Raw genomic sequence first — 25,035 nt, 5'->3', positions numbered from 1 at the left:
CTGAAGAAACCGCAGATGGAAAAGGAAAATCCTAGTGCAAAGCTTGTATTCCTGAAAGCCCTCGACAGCCAGTGTTAGTATCCTTTCAGGCTGGGGCACGATTTCAAAGAAAATCTGCGGATAATTCCCAAACCTTTATCCTTTGTCGTGGATAGCCAAGCCTCTCAACAAATGACCAGACCAAGTATAGTACGAACTAGGAGAACCCAAACATTCGCAAAGCCCACCTCCAACGGCTCTACTAATCATACTCTCTCAGCCTCTTGATTGACTGGGATCGCGCAGACGCTCTGGATCAAACGCTTAGTCTAACCTTGATTGACTCGTTAAAGAATCCATCTTTGGCCGGTGATTGGTTGGGACGTCTGGGCCCTGGCCAATCCCGAAGGGGGCGGGCTGGTTAAGCGTCCAGTTTCCAGCAGACATAGGTCGTCTGGTGGCGGGCTACTCTTCTCTCTTCGTGGTCCCAACTCATTGTCTAATGGAGCTTTCTTACCAGACTCTCAAACTCACGCACCAGGCGCGGGAGGCGGTAAGGAAAGCTATCCCAAATAAGCAAAACCCAGGACTGTACCAGGAACTCTTGTTACAACAAGCAGATTCGCGAGTCTAGTTGCTATAGCGACAGAGGCGGCCGCCCAAATGGCGCAAACGCAGTAGCTCGAGGTTTTCTTAGTGAGGGAAGCTGGTTTTGAAGTGGTGATCCCTGCAGGATACATTGAGGGGCGAACCGCGGAGGGTTTGGGGATGACTTTGAACTTTTTGAAACAGCGCTGTACATACAGTCGGTTCAGGTTAGGCTACTTGTTGATGTGAGTTTGAAGTGTGCAAAATGAGATTTTTGAGTTGGACTGGTGATGAACGCCTTTAGTGTCAGCATCCGGGGCAGAATCAGGCTGGCTTCTGTGAGTTCGAAATCAGCCTGGTCTACATATCAAGTGACAGGCCAGCTAGAGAGGATACATAGTGAAACCCTTTCTCAAAACAGAACAGAAAAACACAAAGTGGGATTGTTGAAAGGCCTCCCCGCTATTAAACAAGAAAACAAACGAACAAAGCATTGACCTGGAGGAAGAATTCTAGATTTAAGTTCTGAGTTGTCATTACCAAGGCTAACGCTCAAAGGCATTATACAAGCCCTTCCCCTTCAGGGTCTCCGTTTGAAGTAACAGAATTGACTGTGGTCCCTTTCAAATGGAGGCTTCGTGAATTTACAATGCATCCCATGGTATCCTGTGGTGTGGGTCGTCTGCCACTGCCAGCAATATTTCCACAACAGTGAGCATGAATTGAAAGCTTACCTTATTGCAGGCACCGAGCAGCGGAAACAATACTGTGGGTACTAGGGGTGGAGGTCCCGGGGAAAGATGAATAGAATTAAAGCCAAGGAAATAAGGACATCTGGCGCCTACTCAGGGATTCAGGATGGGTCCTTTTTATTGATATATTTTTTTAAAGCTCCACAGGTGATCACAACATTGGGTAGATAAGAATCACTATCCTTGTCTTTTACCTTAAAAGGAAAAGACAAAATTATTTTGTGTGTATGAGTGTTTATCTATGTGTGTGTCTGTGTACCACCTGTATTCAGTGGAAGAATGCATTGGAGCCCCAGGAGTTAGCTGCAATGCATGTGCTAGAAATTGAGCCTAGACCCTCTTGGAAGAGCAGCCAGTGTTTCTTAACTGCTAAACCATCTCTCCAATTCTTCTACTCTTTGAAGTACCAATAATACTAAATGCCCAAAATACACAACCTCCTGTCCGGCATCTTCTCTATGGTCCACCCTTCGCACATTCCTGCTGGAGCAGGCTACCCTGAAAATTGCTACTTCCTCGCCAGGCGCTGTTTAAGCCCCGCCCCACTCTGAGCCAGAACCACCTGCCTGAGAATCAGAAGCACTGCCTCTTTTTGAAAGCGGACCCTTGGGATTCAGTAGGACTTGCTGAAACAAACTAGGATGGACTTTTGAAACTGGCATCATAAACACACACGGGCTTTATAAAGCCCAGGCCTGAATGGTTTCACACAACTCCATGGTCTCGATTCTATCCATAGGTGGGAAAACGTCAAACTACTTCTAGCCCTTTCTGCTCAGTACGGGACCCTTGTCTCAGAAAGATGCTCTATGGAGAATAGAATGGTTGCTGATGTTCAGTACCTACTTTCAACCTTCTTTGTCAACACCTATACCTTTCCCATCTCCCTGACTCTTAAGATGGTGCAACAGTATGCACCATGCACCGTTATTAAAATCAGAACTCCCTCCCCGTCACCTACAGTTCCTTACAGAGGGGACACATCAACAAGTTGTCTTTATTCTTGTGTTACTGATCTCATCCTGGTGCCCCATGATCCCTCACCTGCCTCACCTCACTAGTCCTGTATCTATCCTCTGTTGAGGTTGCCTCTCTCCACTCTTCCTTCACTGTTACTCTTTGGCTGGGATTTCCTTAATTGATTTCCATTATACTTGGAAAAAACAAACCCCAACTTTGACAGGACCTATGGAACACTGTAGTGAGATAGAAAACTGTCCCAGGGTTTTCTTGCCACTCTACTTTGTCTCCCTCAGCAGCAGATACAGTCTCTCTGATCAGACAGATCTTCAAACTCCTAGCAAAACTGTACATTAAAAGCTACTGTCGAACTGTGATTACTTTATTACCTGTTGTCTGTATTTAACATACTCTCAAAAAAGGAATTCTCTGAATCGTAGAAAACAAAGATCCAAGTCTTTTTTGTTTCTTTTGTTTTGTTTCAGGCCCTAGATGGCACCAAAGCAATGTGTAGTTTTGCACAGGGTTACATACAAAAGGTCTGTGCTTACTAGAGCAATGTGTAGATATACACAGGGTTACATACAAAAGGTCTGTGCTTATTAAAGCAATGTATAGATATACACAGGGTTACATACAAAAGGTCTGTGCTTACTAGAGCAATGTGTAGCTATGCACAGGGTTACATACAAAAGGTCTGTGCTTACTAGAGCAATGTGTAGCTATGCACAGGGGCACATGCAGTGGGACTGTGTTGATCTGATGTCCTGAGGAAGGGAAAAGGTAGAGATGGAAGAGGTGACTGGTGAATTAATTTCGAAGAGAACTGGCTGTCCACAGGAATAGTGATCATCTAATTAAGATACTGTATTGAGATTTCCAGAATGTTTCCAAGTGTCTGGTGTGGCCCAGTGTGGAGTCAGATTTGCCACTGGTTACTTAGATTAAAGGAATTCATGCCCTCAGTTCTAGCTATATGGGGGATATGTATAGGTTATGTGTAAATACTATTACATTTTATGTAAGACATTGGAGATACACAGAGTCTGCCTTGTGACACTCAGAAACCCCAGGACTTCGAAGGATGACTCACCTTCCATCACACACACATATATATATGCTTGCATATATATAGTGTATCTTACAGGTTTTGTCTCTGGAGAACCCTGATGAATACAGATTTGTGTCACAGATTCTATGAAATACTGATGCTGTTGGTGACTTTGAGTGTCAAATTTTCTCTTTCAGTATTTTAAATTTAGCGCTTAATTAAAATAAGACTATATCCAGGGGCTGGGAATATAGATCAATTGGTAGAGTATCTCCATAGCATGTAGGAAGCCCTTAGTTTCATCTTCAGCACAACATAAACTGGGTGGGGTGGTGAGAGCTTGTGGTCTTAGGAGGCAGAGGTCAGAGGGTAGGGTCCATGCCAGCCTGAGATACCAGAATGAGACCTTGTCAAAAGAAAGATGCAAACTAAGAGAAATAAGGTTGTATCCAATTTGTGTACTTCTGCTGGTTTTTTTTGTTTGTTTGTTTTTCAACTCAAATATAAGAACCTCTAAAATGCTGAGACCATGCAGGTTGTAAGGAGCAATAGCTTTAGTGTTTTAAATGTGAACACACAATTAGAAACAAATGCCGACTGGATTAATGCCCCCTGAGCCACACACTCTTGTGTGCACTGCAGATAACTGGGGCCTGAGCCCAGTGCTCCTGTTTCTCACCTGGTCTCAGCTCATCAGAAGAGGCTCTTCCCCTGTGGTGAGGGCTGTGCACTTTTTTTCTCATGTACTTTTTAAAGTTTCTGCTTTGCCTAAGGTGAGCCTTTTGTATTAAAAAATATTTAGTATGTGTTCAGCTAATTGATGAAACAATTGACTAACTTTTAAAATGGGTGTTAAATGCCTTAGGTTTTATTAATTGCATGAATCCCTTAAAAAAAACAAGTAATTGAAAATTTAATTACCTCAGTGTTTTCCTTCAAAGAACTGAGGCTTATTAAACTTTAAATGTTCAAAGCATTGAAGCATCTATTGAAATGCCAATAGCTATAAACAATGTTCAGTTCTAAATACTAATTAAACAAGTTCTAAATCACCATAAAGCTAAGCTGAATTTTAAGTAACGTGTGTTTTATGTTTTTGCTTTGTTCTTACACAAGGAAGATTAACTACTTCACCACTGACCGCTCCCGCAGCCTTGTGGTCATCTTTCAAATTGTTGTGGCTTTAAAAGCTACAGGCTGTGATGTACTATGCACTGGTATGATCCCAGCACATGGGAGGCAGGAACAGGAAGACCACTGAGAGTTCAAAGGCAGCCTGTGTAGTAAGCTCTAGGCTGGTGTGAGCTATATTAAACCATGTTTCAAACCAAACAAAGCAAAACAAAAACCCAGAACATAAATGCATGAAAACTGTTGCTGAACCACATTCTTCTTGTTCAACCTGGACAAGACAGGGAGACCTCTCAGGCAAGCTGAAACATGCCAGCATCAGGGTGTAACCATGAAGATTTATTAATACCACCAGGAATATGCAGATTTTACATAAAAACATTATTACTTGTTTTTGTTTGCATAAATAACTTATTTAGGGGGGAGGCTTGAGATAAGATTTTTACTACCAAAAGTCATTCTGTAGACTATGTTGTTCTTTAGTTTGCAATGATCTTCCTGTCTCTGCCTCAGCCAGTCTAGGATTACTGCCATGAGTCACTATGACTGGTTAGGTTCTTCTTTTAACCACAAAGAAATATAAATCTCATTACCCAGATATATCTTTTTTCTAAAGATTATGCCTTTTGAGGTTTATCTTATTTCTCATTATGTGTGTAAATACGTGTGAGTGTGTGCGTGTGTGAGTACAGATGTTCATGGAGCCCTTGGATCCCCTGGAGTGGCACTAGGGGCAGTTCAGGGTGCTAGAAACTGAGCACAGGTTCTCCACAAGAGCAGTAAATGCCCTTACCCATAGAGTGGGATCTTTGTCCTGGTCTTATTTTCATCTGTGTGTATGTGTATCTGCCATGTGTGTGCCTGCAGAGGCTAGGGGCATGGGATCTCTCGGAAATGGTATTGTAGGTAGTTGCTAGTTAACCAGCCAGGGTGCTGGGAACTCAGGTCTTCTGGAAGAACAGCAAGTGTACAGAACTTTTGAGCCCATCTCCAGCCTCACCCAGCTATATCTGAAAAGTACTTTTAAAATTGTCACATGGCTGGGCATAATGGCACACACCTGTAATTTTAGCACCTGGGAGGTAAATCTCCGAACTCCAGGTCAGCCTGGTCTGCATTGAAAGTCTAGCCAGGACTTGGTATAGCCTTCCACTTCACACTTTGATAGCTGGCCTCAGAACTCATTCTGTTGCTGAGACCTGAGTTTGATCAGTAGTACTCGTATAAAGAGGGAGGGATGTAGTGGTAGGTGCCTCATCCCAGAGCCCAGCAGGCAGAGACAGGAATTCATAAGCCTTCTTGGTCAGCCAGTCTAGCCAAATTGGCAAGCTTCAGATTTAGTGAGAGACCTTGTCGTAAACAAAGTGCCGAAATATTGAGGAAGATAGCTGATAGAGTTCTCTAGCGTGCATGTGAGTGCACACGCGTGTTTACGTACACAGAACAAAGGAAACTAAAACACAGCACCGGGGCATTGACTTTAGGCAGTGTGGTGGGGAGAGATGACTCTACTTGAGTGGAGTGTCTGGATTCTGGCGTAGGAGGGAAAGACCCAAGATCATGGCAAGTTTGCTGAGACAGGTTGGAGTTTGGGGTGCTTATCCTTGGGATTTGGGGATTAGAGTCACAGAAAGGGGAGAGCTATGAAGTGGAAACTTAAGGGTTCTTTGGAAAGTCAGTTGGATGGTGTTCTGCTGAGGCAAACACGTGGAGGAGTGTTTAGCTGAAGTGGACACAGGTGAGAGGCTAAGTCAGACTGGTGAGGGAATGTTTAGCTGAAGCAGACACAGGAGAAAGGATTTTCTGCTAAAGCAAGCACTTGATAGGACACGTGATAATTCTTTGCTAAAGACACACATGTATTGGTCCACCTTACATTGCATAGTTAAGCTGCATTTGTCGGGACTCCATAGAGAGAAACTCTCTAAAAACAAAACAAAACAACAAACAAAAAAACCAAACTTCCGGTGGTATTCTGCAGCATCTTGCCGCTTCCAGGGACTTGGGCTGATTGGCAGAGTAATGTCAGCTGAGACAGACGCATGTGCTGAGGCAAAACCTGTGGAGGACACATGCTGTTTGGAGGGTATGAATAGACTGAGCTTGGCTTGCTTGTAGAGCTAGCTCTGCAACACTGAGAAAGGCACAGCAGAGAACTTTTCCTGGCATCCCTTTGGGTCCCTCTTGTTGACTTGGGCTGAGACCTGGCTGTCTCTGTTAGGTCGTGCCACCACTACTGATTGGGTTTGCTGTCCCAACTCTACAGACGGGACTACTGCTGTACCCTTGAAGTATTTGCAAATGAATCAAGCTGCTGCCGCCTGTAGACCTGTGAACTGAACTGCTGATTTCCAGATTACACTGATGGGAGTTGCTCCAAAGAACCTTTCTAAACAGGTCCACTGTCCCCATATCCTTTCTTTTCCACTACCTCTGGTAGGTGGTGGGCTATAAGGGAGGTTTAAGCATTTAAGAGCCATCATTAAAAGTAGGAGTGTGAAAAAAATTAAAGTTGTAGAGCTATGCTGAAAAATAAACCCAACGTTCTTAAGTTTGGGCTTAATACTAAGCCACCCACCGGCAAACTGAACCCGTGAGGTTAAGAAGACCAACTGTTAGGGCACTAAGCGGAACACCCATCAGAGTTCTCACAGCTGATGGGAGATGCTGAGTTTGGACCAAACCTGTGTGAGGACCCCAGAAGAACAGAAAACGGACAAGCAAAACCAGCCCTGGCATAAAGCCTACTTCAGACGCCCTCCCCAACAAAGCCCCCAACAAGGCTGGGTAGGCAGGCTGCCCCGGAAATAGCTACCCTGTTTGTCAAAATAAAAGTTTTTAAGAGTATCATAAAACTCGGACGCCCTCAGCCCCACTGGTGGCCTGTAATCCCGACATATGGTAAATTGGGTCAGGAGGATTGTTAATTCAAGGCCAAGCCTGGACTGACTGGTAAATTTTGGGTCAGTTTAGACCTTATGTCAAAAAACAGAGGCTTCACTGCTGGCCTATGGGGGAGAGGTGCTTATTACTAAACTTGACAGCCCGAGTCCAGTCCCCAGGACCAGCATAGCAGAGAAAACCAGCTTCCCTGATTTCCCTCTGACTCCCTGAAAAACTTTAATAGATTTTATTTATATTTTTAAAGAATTATTTATTTTATGTATAGGAGTATACTGTAGCTGTCTTCAGACATCAGATTTCATTACAGATGGTTATGAGCCACCATGTGGTTGCTGGGAATTAGTCTCAAGACCTCTGGAAGAACAGTCAGTGCTCTTAACCGCTGAGCCATCTCTCCAGCCCAATAGATTTTATTTATTTATTTATTTATTTATTTAATGCGTGTGAGTACATTGTATCTCTTCAGAAGAGGGCATCAGATCCCATTACAGATGTTTGTGAGCCACCATGTGGTTGCTGGGAATTGAACTCAGGACCTCTGGAAGAGCAGTTAGTACTCCTAACCGCTGAGCCATCTCTCCAGCACAGCCCAATAGATTTTAAAAGAGAAAAAAAACGTCCTGATTGATATCTTCAATGTCTGTCACATGATGAAAAATTACTAAAGCCATAAGAAACAATAAAAAACCAAGGCAAAATGCAACCAGTATCAAATTGATTCGGAAATATTACAGAAAATAAATTAGTGGGCAAGGACTTAAAAAAAAACAAACAAACTAGTCAATAGGTCTGCAGAACTGGCTCAGCAATTAAAGGCACGTGCTGCTCTTTCAGAGACCTGGGTTCTGTTCCTATCGTCCACTGTCAATAATTGTTTGCCAGGGTCAGTCTTGGCTTGGAGAGGGGTTCTAAGGATGGGATGTCTGGGAATGGCGAAACAAAGGCTCGAAGTCAAATCGTGGTCCAAGATGGCAGCCTGTGCTCTGCTGGAGACAGCTTTTCAGCTGCTTTCCCTCAGTTCTGCCATTCCCCACCCCAACCCCCTTCTTTCTTTCCCGTTGATCTACTTTCTCTGGAGATCTCCAGACGTCTCTCTGTATTCTGCTCAAGACAGTTCTCCAAGAAGTTCTCCCTTGTTATTCTAAAATACTCTCTGGATCGCTCATCTGCAGATCGAATGTCCAGACTTTTACTTTACACAACAATACAGTCATTTACTTCTGGTTCCCTTTTGATTATCCTATGAATCAGAATCCTGCCACCCAGCCGTTTCTTTTAACATTGCAAAAGAGATCAGCCAGCCTTGGTCTAGTACTTCCTGCTAAACTCAGTGGGTGGGACCCCTTCCTGAAATTAGCATTTCTACCACTCGGGGGTCTAACCTTGCTCATCCCAGGCTGACCTTGAACTCAGGAATCTTTCTGCAATTGTTTCTGCCCGTCTTTGTATCTTTCTGACAAGCTAGTTCATAGTGAAGCTGCCTGTTTCTTTAGCTTTGTGAAGTTCCTCATAATTCATGTTGTATCATTAGTTTTTGCATACTTAAGAAATTATATATTTTCATGTTTTTAGAGTTCTTTCCCACAGCCTTAAGGCCTGTAGGCCCCAGCATTACCATTTTGCTGAGACTTTAGCCACACTTTTGCCTGAAGGACTCCAGCTACCAGAGTTTTAACTTAGACCCGGCTAAAGGGAGGGCGTTCCTTAAAGAAGGAATGTAAAATATGTACGGTATACAAACCAGCCTTGTGCCTGTGGCAGCCATTGACACTATTGGAGGCCACATCCATTGGTCTTGTCCCTGAGGTAGGAACTGTTTCATTCTGTACCCACTAAGATGATACCTCTTCTGGAGGATCTAATGCCCTGTCCTGGCTTCTATGGGAACCAGTCACAAACTTGGTACATAGTCATACATGCAGGAAAGACATACACAAAAGTAAATACCCTGTCAGAATATTCTTAAGGGTTAGAAGGAAAACAGGATCACAAAGAGGAGATGAGCACAAGGTACAATAAGAACAGAAATGGGAAGCTGGAGTGGGGCACACACCTTCCCCCACCCCTGACTCTCTCTCTCTCTCTCTCCTGTTTTGTTGTTGTTTTGGAGACAGTGTTTTTCTGTGTAGTCCTGCTGTCCTGGAGACCAAGCTGGTCTCAAACTCAGAGATTTGCCTGCCACTGTCCCCTGCCCCCATACTTGGATTAAATGTATCACCACCACCACAACTGGGCTAATCCTAGCATTCAGGAGGGAGGAGCAGTTGGATCTCTGAGTTTGAGGTTAGCCTGGTCTACATATTGAGACCCACTCTTAAAAACACACAGACAAACAAAGAATAAAATGGAACTTCAAGAGTTGAAAAACTGTAGCACTTGTCTTGAATGGCAGATTCACTGGGTGGAGTCAGAAGTAGATTACTGAAGAACTCCACACTAGAAATGATAGAAGCTGAAGCACACAGAGAAAGTGAGAAGGAAAAGCATGAAGGACACAGCCCAGAGAAGTACAGTTCCTATTCAAGGGTGAAGTCTCGGAGGAGAAAGGTATATGAAGAGATCATGGCCAAACATGGTCCTATAGATTGTAAAACTCCCAAAGCCTTCAAACAGGAGAAACACCCCTGAGTATCACAGCTGCTACATTGTGAGCTCAGAAGCCAGTGGGGCAGAGAACTGGAAGCAACTCCGAGGCAACTTTCAGTCAACAGGCAACAAGAAACAGACTCTGAGCCTAACCCACAAGGAACCAGGTTCTACTAATAACTATCCAGGCAGAGGGGATATCTTATGATGACAGGAAGGTTCTAAATTACAGGAAAGTATTTATTACCTGAGTGTGTTTCTCAGAGCTCATTGACCTGGTCTCCTCCCCCATTTTATGGGTATGTGTATGTGTGCTCTGGAAGGCAAGAAGAGAGAGGTAGATACGGTCGTGGTTTAAATTAGGAGGGCCCTAGAGACTCATAGATTCGATGTTTAGGGAGTGGCATTAAGAGGTGTGGCCTTGTTGGAGGAAGTGTGTCACTGGGGGTGGGCTTTGAGGCTTCAAATACTTAAGCTAGGCTCTATGGTACTCTCCGGCAGATCCAGATGTTGAACCCTCATTTGCCTCTTCAGCACCGAGTTGCCTACCACCCTGATAACGATGGATGGATCGAACCTCTGAAACTTAAGCCAGCCCCACTTATAAGAGTTTGTGGGGGTCATAGTGTCTCTTTGCAGTAATTAGAAGCCCCAACTAAGATAGATACCCTGGAATTGGAGATGCAGGCAGTTGTGAGCAGCCTGACCTGGGTGTTGGGAACAGAAGCAAGGTTCTCTGCAAGAACAGCAAGTGTGGGACTGTAGAAACGGCTCAGTGGTTAAGAACACCCTCTGCTCTTCCAGAGGTCCTGAGTTCAATTTCAGGCAACCACATGGTGGCTCACAACCATTTGTAATGGCATCTGATGCCCTCTTCTGGTGTGTCTGAAGACAGCTGCAGTGTACTGACTTGAGTAAAATAAATAAATCTTAAAAAAAAAAAAAAACAACAAAACAAACAAAAAAAAAAAACCCCAGCAGGTGTTCCTACCTCCTATCTATCTCTCCAGCCCTCTGTACTCTTCAGTTGGATACATTGTGTTGTGTATAAATGTTAGGCTTAATATAGATTTACAAAACGTGTGAGTGTAAGAGAGAGAGAGAGAGATCTCGTGTGTGAGTATATGTGTGGGACAAAGTGTGTGAGAGTGTGTATGTATGTGTGTGAGAGAGAGTGTGTGTGTATGTGTGAGAGAGTGTGTGTGTGTCTAAGAGAGAGAGAGAGAGTATGTGTGTGTATAACAGTTTGATTTTTATAAAGACATAAACGTGCAAACAGGCTTGGTGCAGCAACCACTTTTCTAACCCTGGGGCTCGGTAGGCTGAGGTAGTACAATCACTGGGAGTTCAAAGCTGGCAGGGTCAAACAATAGCTTGTTTATAGAATGTGCTGGCACATGTCCACATGTCCGTAATACCATCACTCAAGGACAGAAGCATCAGAACTGTTGCAAGTTTGAGGGCAGCCTGGCCTACAACCAGAGTTCTAAGCTAGGATTATATAGTAAGAAACCTTTCTCAAAAACAAACAGGAAAGTGTACAGTAAAAGGTCAATGCCACTTTTCCTACAATTGACTCTTTTTTTCAATTGACTCTTTAAAAAATATATTTTTTTAATTTAATGTGAGTACTCTGTATGCATATACACTTATGTGCCAGAAGAGGGCATCAGTGTAATTGTGAGCTACCATGTGGTTGCTGGGAAATGAACTCGGGACCTCTGGAAGATCAGTCAGAGCTCTTAACTGCTGAGCCATCTCTCCAGCCCTACATTGACTCTCACCCAGCTTTATTTCTTACCCTTTGTTATGTGACAGTTTTCATAGGGAGACTCAATGCTCTCTCTCTCTCTCTCTCTCTCTCTCTCTCTCTCTCTCTCTCTCCCCTCCCCTCCCCCCCAAAGGAAACCTATGGCAGATCAAAGTAATGAGAGCGTCAAAATCCAGTTTGGCAAACCAAGTTTTTATTTTTATACTACAGGAGTATGGGTAAGAGGTTATTTACAGGACCAGAGATGAGTCAAAAGCAGCTGTATCATTGCAAAGCCCACCCCAACAGGACTCCTGAAAGCTTCACATCTGGAGCTCTCTGTACACATCTGGAACACCCTGAACAGCTTGCAGGCCGTTTTGCATATCTCAGGGAACACGCGGTACTGTTTTTATGGTTCTGGCTTCCTTTGTTTTAACATCATGCTCTCCAGCTCCACTTATTTCCCTGCAGATGACAGGTCAGAGCAGAGGATCCCCTCCCAGCAGATGCTGCTCAGCTTGCGGCCAAGCAGTTGTTTTCTGCAGCCTTCCTCGATGTGGAAAGGGGCCCTAGTGATCCTGCAAGTTTCAGCTTTCCCCAGACTTGTGAAGTTTGTTGACCTCCTGAGTCTCATGAGCACCAAACCCCTCCTGGAGACAATGTTCCTATATGAAGGAAACATCAGTAATGTCCTATTCCTTTACATGTCTTAATAGCATATGAGTTTTTATATTTCTTTACGCAGAAGAGAATAATTTCTTCATCCTGTGTCCCCTTATTTTATTACCTATGTTGAAAATCTTTTTCTTTTCCATATATTAACTTTACAAGATCGTGGGCCTGGCTATAGCATTTTCATCTGTGAGCAGAATGTACTTGGAAGGATATTCCTACCCTGTAACCCTCTGCCTCATCCCTTGTCTCCTTCCTGCTAGGTTCCGTGCTCTCCCTAAGTTGTCTCTTATTTCTTTATCGAGTTGGGGTCTTGCTGTATAGCCCTAACTTCCTGGCACTAGCTATATAGCCCAGGCTAGACTTGGCAATCCCACAGTCTTCCCACTTCAGCACTTTAACTATTCAGTTACAGGCATGTACACCTTACTCTGCTTAAAAAACAAAAACCAGAACAACCTAGATTATTCTGCACATTGGAAAGAACTGTGACATTTGTCTTTCTGATACAGACTTATTTTGTTTAGCATGATAATCTCATTTTACCCACTTTTTCTACAAGCAATGTAATTTTGTTCTTAATCTTTATTTGTAAAAATTTAGCTTACAGCAAAATTTGTTCTCCTTGGAATATAGCTCCATGAGTTCTGACAAATGCACACATCCATACAACAACCCCAACAAACAGATGGAGAATAGATCTGTCATCTCAAAAGAGTCCCTCAGGTCTTCTCTGCCTTAGCAACAAAACATTGGTATCTGCTTTGTCTGTTCCCCCACTGTAGGCATCTGGACTAATTCCATAACTTGTCCGTGGATGAGTTATGTCTCAGTAAACAAGGACACACATGCATCTTCTTATGTGCAGACTTGGATTCTTAAGTCTTTACCCAGGACTGGCATAGTAGGATCTTATTACAGCTGAATGTTTAGTTGGATTCGTTTGTTTGTTTCTGAGATAGGGTCTTAGGAGTTCTTACCATATGTGTCCTTTCACCCTCCTTAAAGTTGCCCCTAAATACTTGGGGAAAGTATTCTTGGTTTTGGTTGTCCTTGTTGTAAGACAGTGTCACTGTAGTCCAGGTTGACTTCAAACTCAACCTCAACCTCAACCTCAACCTCAAAATGACCTTGATTGAACTCCAGTTCTTAGTGTTGGAACTACAGGCATGTCCTGCTCCAGTGACCTTTCGATGGCTGTTATGATGCCTGTTCTTGGTTGTCACCCTGACTACATCTGGAATTAACTGAAACCAAATGACTGAGCACACCTGTGAGGGAGTCTTTCTGATTTAAAGCACTTGCAGTGGGAAGACCCACTTCTGACCCTGATCTTTGAGATGGGAAGATCCACCATTAATCTGGGCTACATCTCCTGGCAGCCCAGGTAAGAGTTGTGGAAGAAGGAAGCTGCCTCTCTCTTTGCTTGCTTGCTTGCTCCTGATTTCCCCAGCAAGTCCATTTTTTCACTAGCATTACAGATTGCTTCCTAAGGTTCTGGCCTACATTGAAGACCAGATGAGACATGTACCCTCATGGACTGAACAACTGCTGAATTCTTGGACCTTTTGTTGGTAGACAGCCATTGTTGGACCACAGGCTGTAAGCCATTCTAATAAATCCCCTTTCTCTTCACAGAGAGATTCATTCTATATGTCCTGTTTCTCTAGAGAACTCTAAAAACAGCTGTGGAGAGACACCATGGCTAAGGCAGCTTGTTTTGTCTTTATTTTCTGAGACGGGATTTCTCTATGTAACATCAGCTGACCCAGAAATTGCTTTGTGGACAAAGTTGGCCCCACACTCACAAACTGCCTTTGTCTCTTGGGGGCAAAGGGTAAAGGTATGCACCACCACTGCCTGGTGACAAAGGCAACTTAAAAAACATTTAATTGGGGGTTTGCTTATAGTTTCAGAGGATGCCTTAGTGTTCTACTGTTGTGAACACCATGACCATGGCAACTTTTATAAAGGAAAACATTCCATTGGGGCTGGCTTACAGGTCAGAGGTTTATTCCATTGTTAGCATGGTGAGAAGCCTGGTGACATTTAGGCAGACATGGCACTGGATAGTAGCTGAGAGTTCTGTGTCTGGCTCTACAGGCAGCAGGCAGAGAGACACTGGGCCTGGCTTGAGTATTTAAAACCCCAGACCCACTCTCAGTGACACACTTCCTCCAACAAGGCCACACTTTATACTCCCTGTCAAGTAGTAAAACTTGGTAATAACCAAGCATTCAAATACATGAGCCTGTGGGAGCCATTGCTCTTCACACCATAGAGGGTAGTTGTATGACTGCCATGCCTGACAGCACTTCAGTTGACAGGTATGCATGGTACACTGGACCCACAGCCACAGGGTTAACATCCATATCCAAAAGCCGGAGGCAGTGGGAGAGACTGGGCCTGGCATAGGCTTTCTGAAACCTCAAAGTCCTCCTCCAGTGACACACCTCCTCCAACGGACCCACACCCCCTAATCCTTCCGAAACAGTTCACCAACTAGAGAGCAAGCATTCGAATGTATGAGTCTGTGGGGGGCCATCCTCACTCAAACCGTCATAGCCACCATACCAGGCAGGAAAGATTGTTTTCAGGGTACAAAATATTGGCAACCACAGAGGGAAAGACTGATAGCTTTTATGAAAACTTTGTCTTTGTAAAAGACACCTGAAGGAGGGGGAAAACCCAGACATCAAAGATGTGCTAGTAATTTAGGAACATCCAGATCCATTCAGGAATTTGACTTTTCTGGGCCTTGTACAGAGTAGAAAAGAGACCAGGTGTGGCACAAACCTGTACATCAATTCTCGAAGGCTGGGGTAGGAAGCTTGATGACATCTAAGGTTCAATCGTGAGGTTACGTCTCCCAAACATGCCAGGACAAAAAAACTGGGACAGGGAACTGGGCTGAAGCAACTTGACATCTTTATTTCTAGAACAGAGCCTCTGATGTCTTCCAGGTCTCCGACTTGCTGTCAGCTTTCGTGACTGGAGCACTTAGAAGGTGGCATCGCCATGCAGGCTCTCAGGCCTTTTGTTTTCGGAGACAGTGTCTCGTTATGTAGCCCTGACTGCACCTGAACTCAATAGAGCTTTGCCAAATGCTGTCTCCTGAGGCTGAGATTAAAGGGGTATACCGTGATGCCTGCCTGGCCAAGACTCTTTGAAAGTGGTAAATGCCCTTGAAAAGGTGGCTTCAGAGGCCATGATCATAGATTGTGCAGGAGAAAATATGTACAAACATCCATACAGATATACAACAAAGATAAACTCCTCAAAGAGAAACTGCTATTTTAGAGACACCACTCCCCCCTTGTGTGTGCCCATGTGTGCCCACTCGCATGTGCAATGAGTTTATGTGCACAGGCTGGCCTTGAACTCCAGAGAATTATCTTTACCGCCTGGTCTTCCAGGGTCTGCTTTGCTGGGTCAGGGCAAGACACAGGGCCTTAGATAAATATTTCTGGAAAGTGGAAAAGCAGCCAAGTGAGAACAAGAAAAGACACTGTTTGCCAGGGCTTGCAAGAGAGCCTTTAGCAGAGGCTCGGGCGGAGAGTGCCAGAGCTTCACTGTGGAAAAACGAGGACTTTGGAGAGTTCCTTTTTGTTTTTTGTTTTTGTTTGTTTGTTTTTTTTTTTTTTTCCCTTGAGACCGACCCTGGCCTTCAATCTACTGTAGTCTCTGGAATATACTTCCAAGCAATGGGATTGCAGGTGTGTGCTACCATGCCTAGCTTGTTTTCCTTACAATGTTTAATATGCATTTCCTGTATATTATTGTCTTTACACACTCACGCTAGTCAAGAAATCTGGTAGAACACACACAAGGGAAAAATGATGCAGGGAAATGGGTAAACTGTCACAGTGGGTGACAGAAAAGGCAGAAAAACATATGCGTTTCGTAGGCAGAATCCAGAGTCTTCTTTCTTTAAAAGAAGATAGTGTCTTGCCTACTTTTATGTCAGCTGGACACAAGCTAGAGTCATCTGAAAGGAAGGAACCTCCATTGAGAAAATGTCTTCATAAGATCCAGCTGTAAGGCATTTTCTTAATAATCCCTGGGCTGGTGGTTCTTGGTCCTATAAAAAGGCAGGCTGAGCAAGTCACAGGAGCAGGTTAGTAAGCAGCATCCCTCAATGGCCTCTGCATAATCTCCTTCATCCAGGTTCTGCCCCTGTTTGGGTTCCTGTCCTGACTCCCTCAGTGATGAACAGTGGTGTGGAAGCGAAAGCAACATAGACCCTGTCTTCTCCAGGTCTCTCTGGTCATTGTGATTCATCACAACAGTAGAAACCCTAACTAAGAGAGAAGTAAGGTAAAAGGAAATAGGAAGGGGACCAGTGGGAGGGACAGAGGGGACAAGTGACAGTGATATGAAAATGAATGTGCTCAAAGCAAATATAAGGTCATAAAACCGATTATTTCATACAAGTAATTGATGTTAATTAAAAATGGATTTTAGAAAAGGTGTTGAATACAAATATACTTCATATAGATATAAAAATAAGATAAGTCAGGTGTAGGGGCTCACACCTTTAATCCTAGCACATAGGAGGTAAAGGCTGGTAGATAACTCTCGTGTGGGTCTGAGGCCAGCCTGGTCTACACAGTGAATTCCAAGAGAGCCAGAGCTACATAATAGAGACCCTTTCTCAAGAAAATTAGCAGGCTTCAAATAAATATGTCAAAAACTGCCAGTGTTTTAAACTTTAGGATTCTGGGTATCTAAGAAGTCTTTCTTTAGTCTGAGATTTAGCAAAGCTCCCTTGAATAATGTTTTAGTAATTTCTTGGTCCATACAGTGCTACTCAGAGATATTTATTTATACAAATCCTGCCACTGTCTACAAAAACTGGGTAGAGAGAGAGAGAGAGAGAGAGAGAGAGAGAGAGAGAGAGAGAGAAGCAATAAGTCCAAGATTTTTAACAGCACCTTTGAATCTCTTTTAAACTTCTTGGCTGAAGTTTTCGTTGTCTTTTTCTTCAGTAGCTGGTCATAGGTGAAGTGTGCCTCAAAGATGAAGGCCTCTTCCTTCCCGGACCTTCCATGCCAACTGGATACTTGAGGCCTCTCTTTCGGTAACTTGGGAATGCTTGAAATCTGCTCCGCCCCGGCCCTGCTGCTGTCACTACTACCATCTCTTCTCTGTCCAGGCAGTTTGGATCTGGTGTCTTTGGGTCAGATTGGGTTTCCTCCAAGCCCTTTGGCACTTCCAGCCTGTTTGTGGCCATTTGCCATTGGGCAAACGTTTAGCAACCTGGCGTTCCCTTCTCTTTCCAGCCACCACTAGAGGGCGGCCGGCGCCTCCCGGTGCCTCTGAGGGCAGCCTTGGTTTTTCTGTGGTTGAAAAGGCCCTGTGGGATTTCTGGTCCTTCAAAGCTGGTTATTTCTCATTACCCTCCAGGCTGACTTCCTGTTCTTGCTCTTGCTCATGACATGAGCTCTCCCCTGGGGACCTTCTGGAGCCCCTACATGCATCAGAAGGTATGGTTGTGGCCTTTTCTAGGCATTGCCTGGGATTCTTTAGGGATAGATTGTAGTTCTCTGCCGTGATATAGGGACAGGAGAGGTGAGCACCAGGAGGCCTGGCACATGGTGGTCGTGAGAAGACCCCTGATGTAGAGGAGAAGTTGGCACAACTCTTGGGAGGGAGCTGCTGGTATCTCCTCTCCCAGTGATGAGCCCTCCAGCATCAGGACCCTGGATCTCCAGCTTTTGTCCTCTTTGTGTGGATGTTCTCAGCTATGGAGGTGGCTCCTGGGTGCTGTCATGTTTACAGGGTAACGCTGAAATTATGATTCTCCTGAAGAGTGTCCCTGGTGTGCTTTCTACCTTGGCTCTCTTCGAAATCCTGTGGGCCAGGCTCAGGGATGGGTCCCAGCAGAGCCAGCTTCTTCAAGTCTTTGGCAAAGGGGCAGAGCAAGTTGTATACCATCTTTCTAATACAGGTCTCCACAGAAGGCCCATGTGATGGACAAGTTAGAGTTTCTTCAAGTATTACCACAGCTTCTCAGGGGCATGCTGGAAGCCAGAAGGCTGCAGCTTCAGTACGGCGCCTAGCACCCTCTGAAAGACCAGAATAAAGCCTGACCCCCTAACAGGTAAAGTAGAAGACCCCTAGCAGGTAGAGTAGAGCCAAAAATGCAGGCTAGCCAGTTCTGCATTACTATCCTTCGATTCCAGGAACTGGCTGACCATAAAGAATTTATGGCCTTAAGGTCAGGGTGACTCTGTTTCAGAAACTGACTGACCATAAAAACAAAAGTTAAATAACACATCATAAACAATCTTGAGAAATCAGGTATTTCCCTTACGATTCTTCACTGGTGTTTTTGGTATTCTTCAATGCCATACTCCCCCCCCCCACCGGGTTATGGTTTGTTTCCTTTAAAACCCCCATCTCCCAGCCACTTGGGGTCAGACTCCTCTACTCCTGTGTGGGATATGAGTCTCGACCCCAGTGCACTGGTCAATTAAAATACCCCATGTAATTGCAGCAAGGATGGTCTCTTGTGAGTTCTTGGGGGGTTGTGTTGTCCCGAGACTAGACTGAGGGTCTCCCCTCTGCGAGGCATGGGGGTGGGGGGTGGGGGTGGTTCTTTCATTTGGGGGCTCGTCCGGGATTTACAACCACCCTCGTCTCCGAAGACCCACTTGGAGGTGAGATATTGTCTGTGTCTTTGTAATTGTCTGTGTCTTTGTAATTCTATGCAGGCTAAATTCTGGTTCTGTACTTTTGGTTCTGCAGTTGCTCGAGAGTTCTGGTTCTGGTTTTGCAGTCGCTTGCATCTCAGGTAGAGGCGGGGAGTGTGAGTATTGGTAGACGTGCCGGGGCTCACCAACTGCGTTGCCTTGGGAGACATCCCAAGAGGTCTTAAGGAACCCCAGGAACTGCACTGTCACATTTTTCTATCAGTGACCATTGCCTAGCACATCTGTGGGGCCGAAGTTTTGAAAGGACTGTTGTACTGCATGTGCTCTGCTCTAAAGAAGACTGAGCACCATCTTCTACAGGAGCTTCACATGCCCGAGTTCTCCTCCACCACCTTCTCATTCCCCCGTGATGAAGTATTTAGTTGGTTCCTTGGGGACTGTGGTTCCTTGGTTGGCTGTTCACTGGGGAATGCTTGCTGAAGGTTAGCTTTGGGTGTTTCTGAGTGCATGTCTTCACGTTCCACCTTCACCTGAGTTGAGTAACATTGCTCACTGGCTTCTCTGGCAATTTCGGGACTTTGATACGGTGAGAGATTCATTTCTGAAGCATAGTTCTCATCCACCGCAGTATAGCTCCCATCACAGCTCTTTGACTCAGTCACATCACTCATGTCTCTGGATTCACCTTCTTCCCCTGAATTTGTTACTGACGACTGCTCATGATTTATCACCATATTAAGATCACTCCCAGATTCGGAAAATGCTTTCTGAATCTTTTGCAAGGTCTTGGAGGCCAGGTTACCTTCATCCCCACTAAGGGAACTCCCCAGCACACTGTTGTCAGGTTGGCTATGGAAGGTGGAAGACCTGAGCTCACAGGACATGACTGGTGATTTTTCAACAGTAATGTCGGGCTCCAAAGAAAAGCTCTTCACCTCAAGATTTGCGTTATTGGAGAAGTTCTATTTGCACTTATGTCTTGAAAACTTGAATTGCTGGGTTCTGTCCAAGACATTCGGTAACCTGTTCCATCTAGTTGATCTGGAGTTAGTAAATGTTCCTCAGATTTGCTGATCTTTTCTGAGCCTTTCTTTAGCAATCTTTCATCAATATCTGGGCTAAAAAGCAGGCCTGTTTTTACAGACTCAATCCTATTCTTTAGATTTTGCTGATTCGCTAGTCGTCGACCAACATTTTCATATCTATTGATGACAGGACATCCATTTAGATCTCTGTTCTTCCCCAGACTAAACTTCAGACAGAGAGATCTCTGGACCTTTTCTTTACGACTGACTTTGGGAGCAGCCTGCTTTTCCTGACTCTACCCTTTAAACTTTTCTGCTGGCAATCCTTTTACTGCACCTTAGGTCTGTACTGTTCAAGTGGTTTCCACTCATAGCGATTGGTGAGAGAGAGCTTTGAGATAACACTTCAGAGCTTGTATCAAAGTAAACTGAGACCGGTGTAGAATCTCTGCTGAAGAGATGACTTGGCAACAGCTCAAAGTTCAAGTTGTGCTTGATGGATTTCCTTTTCTTACTGGAGAAGGCATGAGAAGACTCTCCTAGCAGTTTACCCTTAACACTTGGTGTGAGAATCAATGGTGATACTGAGGCCTGTGCTGTTTTGTCCTGTTGAGGTGTAATAGAGGGTGTTCTGCTAGATTTAAGTTTATTTAGGGCTTCATTCACAAAATCTCCAAAACTTTGTCTTCGTTTTCTCTTACATTCACCAGGAGTTTCACAGTCTCCTTCAAAGCCTTCCAGGGATGGAGTAGCACAGAGTCCACCAATGCCTAACACGGCTGGTATCTTTTCCAGGATAAAATCTGGCACTCGTCCAATGTCCGATGCAGTCTCGATAAGCGTTTACACAACTGCTTCTCTGTGTTAGCAGACATCTTCTCTTGGGATTCACTTGTCTGAAGAAGATTTGGTGCAAATATTACTGCAAGATTGCTGCTGTCCATTTTAGTCTCACTTGCCCTAAGAGAAACACTCTTAAGAAAGTTGAAGAAGTATCTTAATGTATCAACTGTAGGATCTGCCTTGAGACACGACAGCAACAATGTAGCTTTATTCCTCTCCTCTGCTCCTAACTGTTGAGCTTTGAAAAGTGTTTCATGCAGATCAGCTGGGAGGACAGGCTCTGGCAGTTCCTGGAAGAACATCACAGGGAAGTGCAGAAGACAGGCAGGCTTCACCGTTAAGTTTCACCAGTTTACTCTTTAGTGCCTTTAGATGAATAACAGATCCCGACTTCCTAAAATACCCTTCTGTATGAATATGCTCTTTTAAAGATGTTCATACATCAGGGGAGACTAGGATTTTACGTTTGCCCCTGAGATGGCCGAGACTGGGCCACCGCTCGATGTTGCAGAGTCTTAGAAAGTTTACTGAATCCTATTGGCTTTGCCTCTTCTTAGGACCCCCCCTTACTATGAAGGCATTGTGGTGTCTGGGACCTTTAATAACACCACCAACCATGACACCTGTGTCTGGGACAGTAAGAACAAGTTAACACTTACTGAGGTCTCAGGAAAAGGGACCTGCATAGGGAACCCACCAGCCGCTTACAGGCATCTTTGCAATGAGACCCTTCAGAGCCCACAGACATCTACTAACAGATTCTTGGTACCCACGCTTGATAAATGGTGGGCATGTGGTTCAGGATTAGCCCCTTGTATATCCACCTCTGTCTTTAATGAGACCCAAGACTACTGTATACTTGTACAGTTAGTCCCTCGGGTGTATTATCATCCTCCAGGTACCCTTGAAGATGAGTTTGACGGGCGCTCAAGACAGTTGTTCTGAAGGGAACCCATTTCATTGATGCTAGCAGTCATATTAGGACTCGGAGTGGCCACAGGTGTGGGAACGGGTACAGCAGCACTAATACAGACCCCTCAATATTTCCATTCATTGAGATCCGTAATAGATAAAGATTTGTGAGCCCTAGAACAATCCACATCTAAGCTTGAAGAGTCACTGACCTCCCTCTCAAAGGTGGTCTTGCAAAACAGAAAGGGACTGGGCTTACTGTTCCTTAAAGATGGAGGGCTATGTGCTGCCTTAAGAGAAGAATGTTGCTGTTATGTAGATCATTCAGGGGTGATTAAAGACTATGAGTAAGCTGAGAGAAAGATTGGACAAAAGGAAGAGACAGACAAAAACAACAAAGATGGTTTGACAGATGGTTTAACAGATCCCCACGGCTGACCACTTTAATCTCCTCATTAGTGGGGCCTCTTTTAATTTTGCTTTTGCTTCTTACACTTGGACCATGCATCCTTAATAAGTTAGTAACTTTTGTTAGAGAAAGAGTGAGCACTGTGCAGATTTTGATGTTACACCAGCAATATAGTGCTTTACAAAATCATGAAAATCAATATTATGAAGACACTGAAATCTAGTTCTATGATTAGAACTAGGCACTAGAAGTGGAGAATGAAAGACCAGGATAAAGCCTGACCTCCTAACAGGTAAAGTAGAAGACCCTTAGCAGGTAGAGCAGAGCCAAAAATGCAGGCTAGCCCATTCTGCAATACTATCCTTTGATTCCAGGAACTGGCACTGACTGACCATAAAAACATAAAAGTTAAATAACACATCATAAACAATCTTGAGAAATCAGGTATTTCCCTTAGGATTCTTCACTGGTGTTTTTGGTATTCTTCAATGCCATACTCCCCCCCCCCCCACCAGGTTATGGTTTGTTTCCTTTAAAACCCTCATCTCCCAGCCACTTGGGGTCAGACTCCTCTACTCCTGTGTGGGATATGAGTCTCGACCCCAGTGCACTGGTCAATTAAAAAACCTCATGTAATTGCAGCAAGGATGGTCTCTTGTGAGTTCTTGGGGGGTCGTGTTATCCTGAGACTAGACTGGGGTCTCCTCTCTGCAGGGGTCTTTCACTTCTTGGCTGCCATCACTGTCTCTGGTGCAACTTCCTCCTAGCAGCAAGGTGGTGGGGTTGTTCCTTAACACTACAGGCTGGCTTCTGGCCCTTTAACAGCAAGCTTTACTGCATGCTGATGTCCAAGGCTGGTTGAAACTCCAGCAGAAGGCACTGATCCTGACATGTATCCACTCTGCTGGGCCGTGAGCCACGCCTTAACCACACACACACACACACACACACACACACACACACACGAACATTTTCAGACAAAAAGCTGTGTGTCTGTTGCCTTCCCAAGTGTGGATGCTCTGAAGATAATTGAAGATATACATCAAAGACACTCTTCCTAGCCAGGTGTAGTGGGTCTGCTTGTAATCTCTGTACTTGGGGAGGTAGAGGCTGGTGGATCTCTGTGACTTCTAAATCAGCCTGGTCTGCATAGTAATAATAATTTAAAAAGTAAATTAAGGGGGCTGGAGAGATGGCTCAGTGGTTAAGAACACTGACTGTTCTTCCAAAGGTCCTGAGTTCAATTCCCAGCAACCACATGGTCGCTCACAGCCATCTGTAATGGAATCAGATGCCCTCTTCTGTCATGTCTGAAAACAGCTACAGGGTACTTACATAAAATAAATACATAATTTTTTTAAAGTAAATTAAAACTCCTCTGAATGACCAGATGATTATGTGTGGCAATCACTTGGTATCACCAGCAGGCTGTGTGGGAGGATCCCATGACACACCCAGAAGGGCTACATTTTATTCACTATTAAAATGTAGAGCTAGAGGCCGCAGAGAGCTCTGCAGTTGAGCACTTAGCACTCAAGCTCACAGAGGAGGAGTTTGATTGGCAGCACTCACGACAGGCAGCTCAAAAGCACCTTACCTCCAGATCCAGAGGAATCTGCAGACACCTGCACTCACAGTGCACATACCCAAACACACACACAGCCTTGCAAATGTAAAACCCAGGAGTGTAGCTTTGTATCTGTAATCATAGTACTTGGAAGGCTGGACAGGACTATGGATGCAAGTTTAGGAGCAGTCTGGATTCTGTAGTGAGTTCTAGGCCAGCCTGGGCTACACTGAGACCCTCCACCCCTAAATCAAGTCCCAGAGCCTAGTGTTACAGGTCTTAATTCCAGCTCCCGGAAGGTAGAGGCAGGTGGAGTCTACATAGCAGAGTTCCAGCGAGGCTTCATAGACACAGTCTGGAGTTATTAGAACTTATTAGATTGGGTCTTGACCACCATCACTGCTTTCAGTGTCCTCAGTATTTACAATTGGAATAGTAAATTAAGTTTTCAGTTTACACACTGACAGCAGGACATATTTTTTTAATTCTAGCCCTTGAGAGGTGGAGCCAGGATGATAATGATTTCAGACTAGGCATCTAGTGAGTCTCTGCAGAGTGCATACATGCTGACAGACAAAAGGAAACCAACTAATTCTGATCCCTTAACCCAGATAAACTTAGATGTGGATCTGAAGATCTTCTAGCTTCTTCTGTCTTAGCTTCTTTCTATTGTTGTGGCCAAGTACCAAGATCGGGGCAACTTATTTAAAAAAAAATAAAAAAACTGTGTATCGGGGGCTCACAGCTTCAGAGGACGAGGCTATGACTGTCATGGGGGAGTGAGGCAGGGAGCACAGCAGCAGGCAGGCAGGGAGCACGTCAGCAGGCAGGCAGGGAGCACAGCAGCAGGCAGGCAGGGAGCACGGCAGCAGGCAGGCAGGGAGCACGGCAGCAGGCAGGCAGGGAGCACGGCAGCAGGCAGGCAGGGAACACGGCAGCAGGCAGGCAGGGAGCACGGCAGCAGGCAGGCAGGGAGCACGGCAGCAGGCAGGGAGCACGGCAGCAGGCAGGCAGGCACAGTGATGGTGCGTTGGCTGAGAGCTTACATCTGATGCACAAGGCAGAGGGAGATGGAGCTGATGGGGAGGCATTCTCATTCAAACCACCACATTATACTTTAATTTTTTTTTTTTTTTTTTTTTTTTTTTTTAGTTTTTGGTTTATTATTTAGAATGCACACACTCATTTGTGAGTGTGGAAGTAGTGGACAGTTGGTGGGAGGGAATCTATACCTCAGGGATCAAACT

At 44.7% G+C, this 25,035-nt stretch overlaps 1 protein-coding gene and 1 pseudogene across 4 annotated transcripts in view; one reads left to right on the top strand and one right to left on the bottom strand.

Moving 5' to 3' along the window:
- Positions 1–481: 481 nt before the first annotated feature.
- The window catches only part of KATNAL2 (katanin catalytic subunit A1 like 2), a gene marked incomplete at both ends in the record, with an annotated part of 74,743 nt that continues 50,189 nt past the window's right edge, over positions 482–25,035 (top strand). For all 3 annotated transcript variants that reach the window (XM_080919705.1, XM_080919704.1, XM_080919703.1), the window contains one exon: positions 482–532. In XM_080919705.1, coding sequence (XP_080775831.1) covers positions 482–532 — 51 coding nt within the window. The remainder of the gene's footprint in view (positions 533–25,035) is intronic.
- LOC308423715 (rho GTPase-activating protein 11A-like) lies at positions 19,253–21,329 on the bottom strand (annotated as a pseudogene). The gene has a single exon. The product of its transcript is annotated as a rho GTPase-activating protein 11A-like (transcript).

The sequence above is a fragment of the Micromys minutus genome, assembly GCF_963924665.1.
Source record: "Micromys minutus genome assembly, chromosome: 8".
NCBI lineage: Eukaryota > Metazoa > Chordata > Mammalia > Rodentia > Muridae > Micromys > Micromys minutus.
The sequence above is the reverse complement of the archived record's forward strand: the minus strand, read 5'-3'. Positions and strand labels throughout refer to the sequence as shown.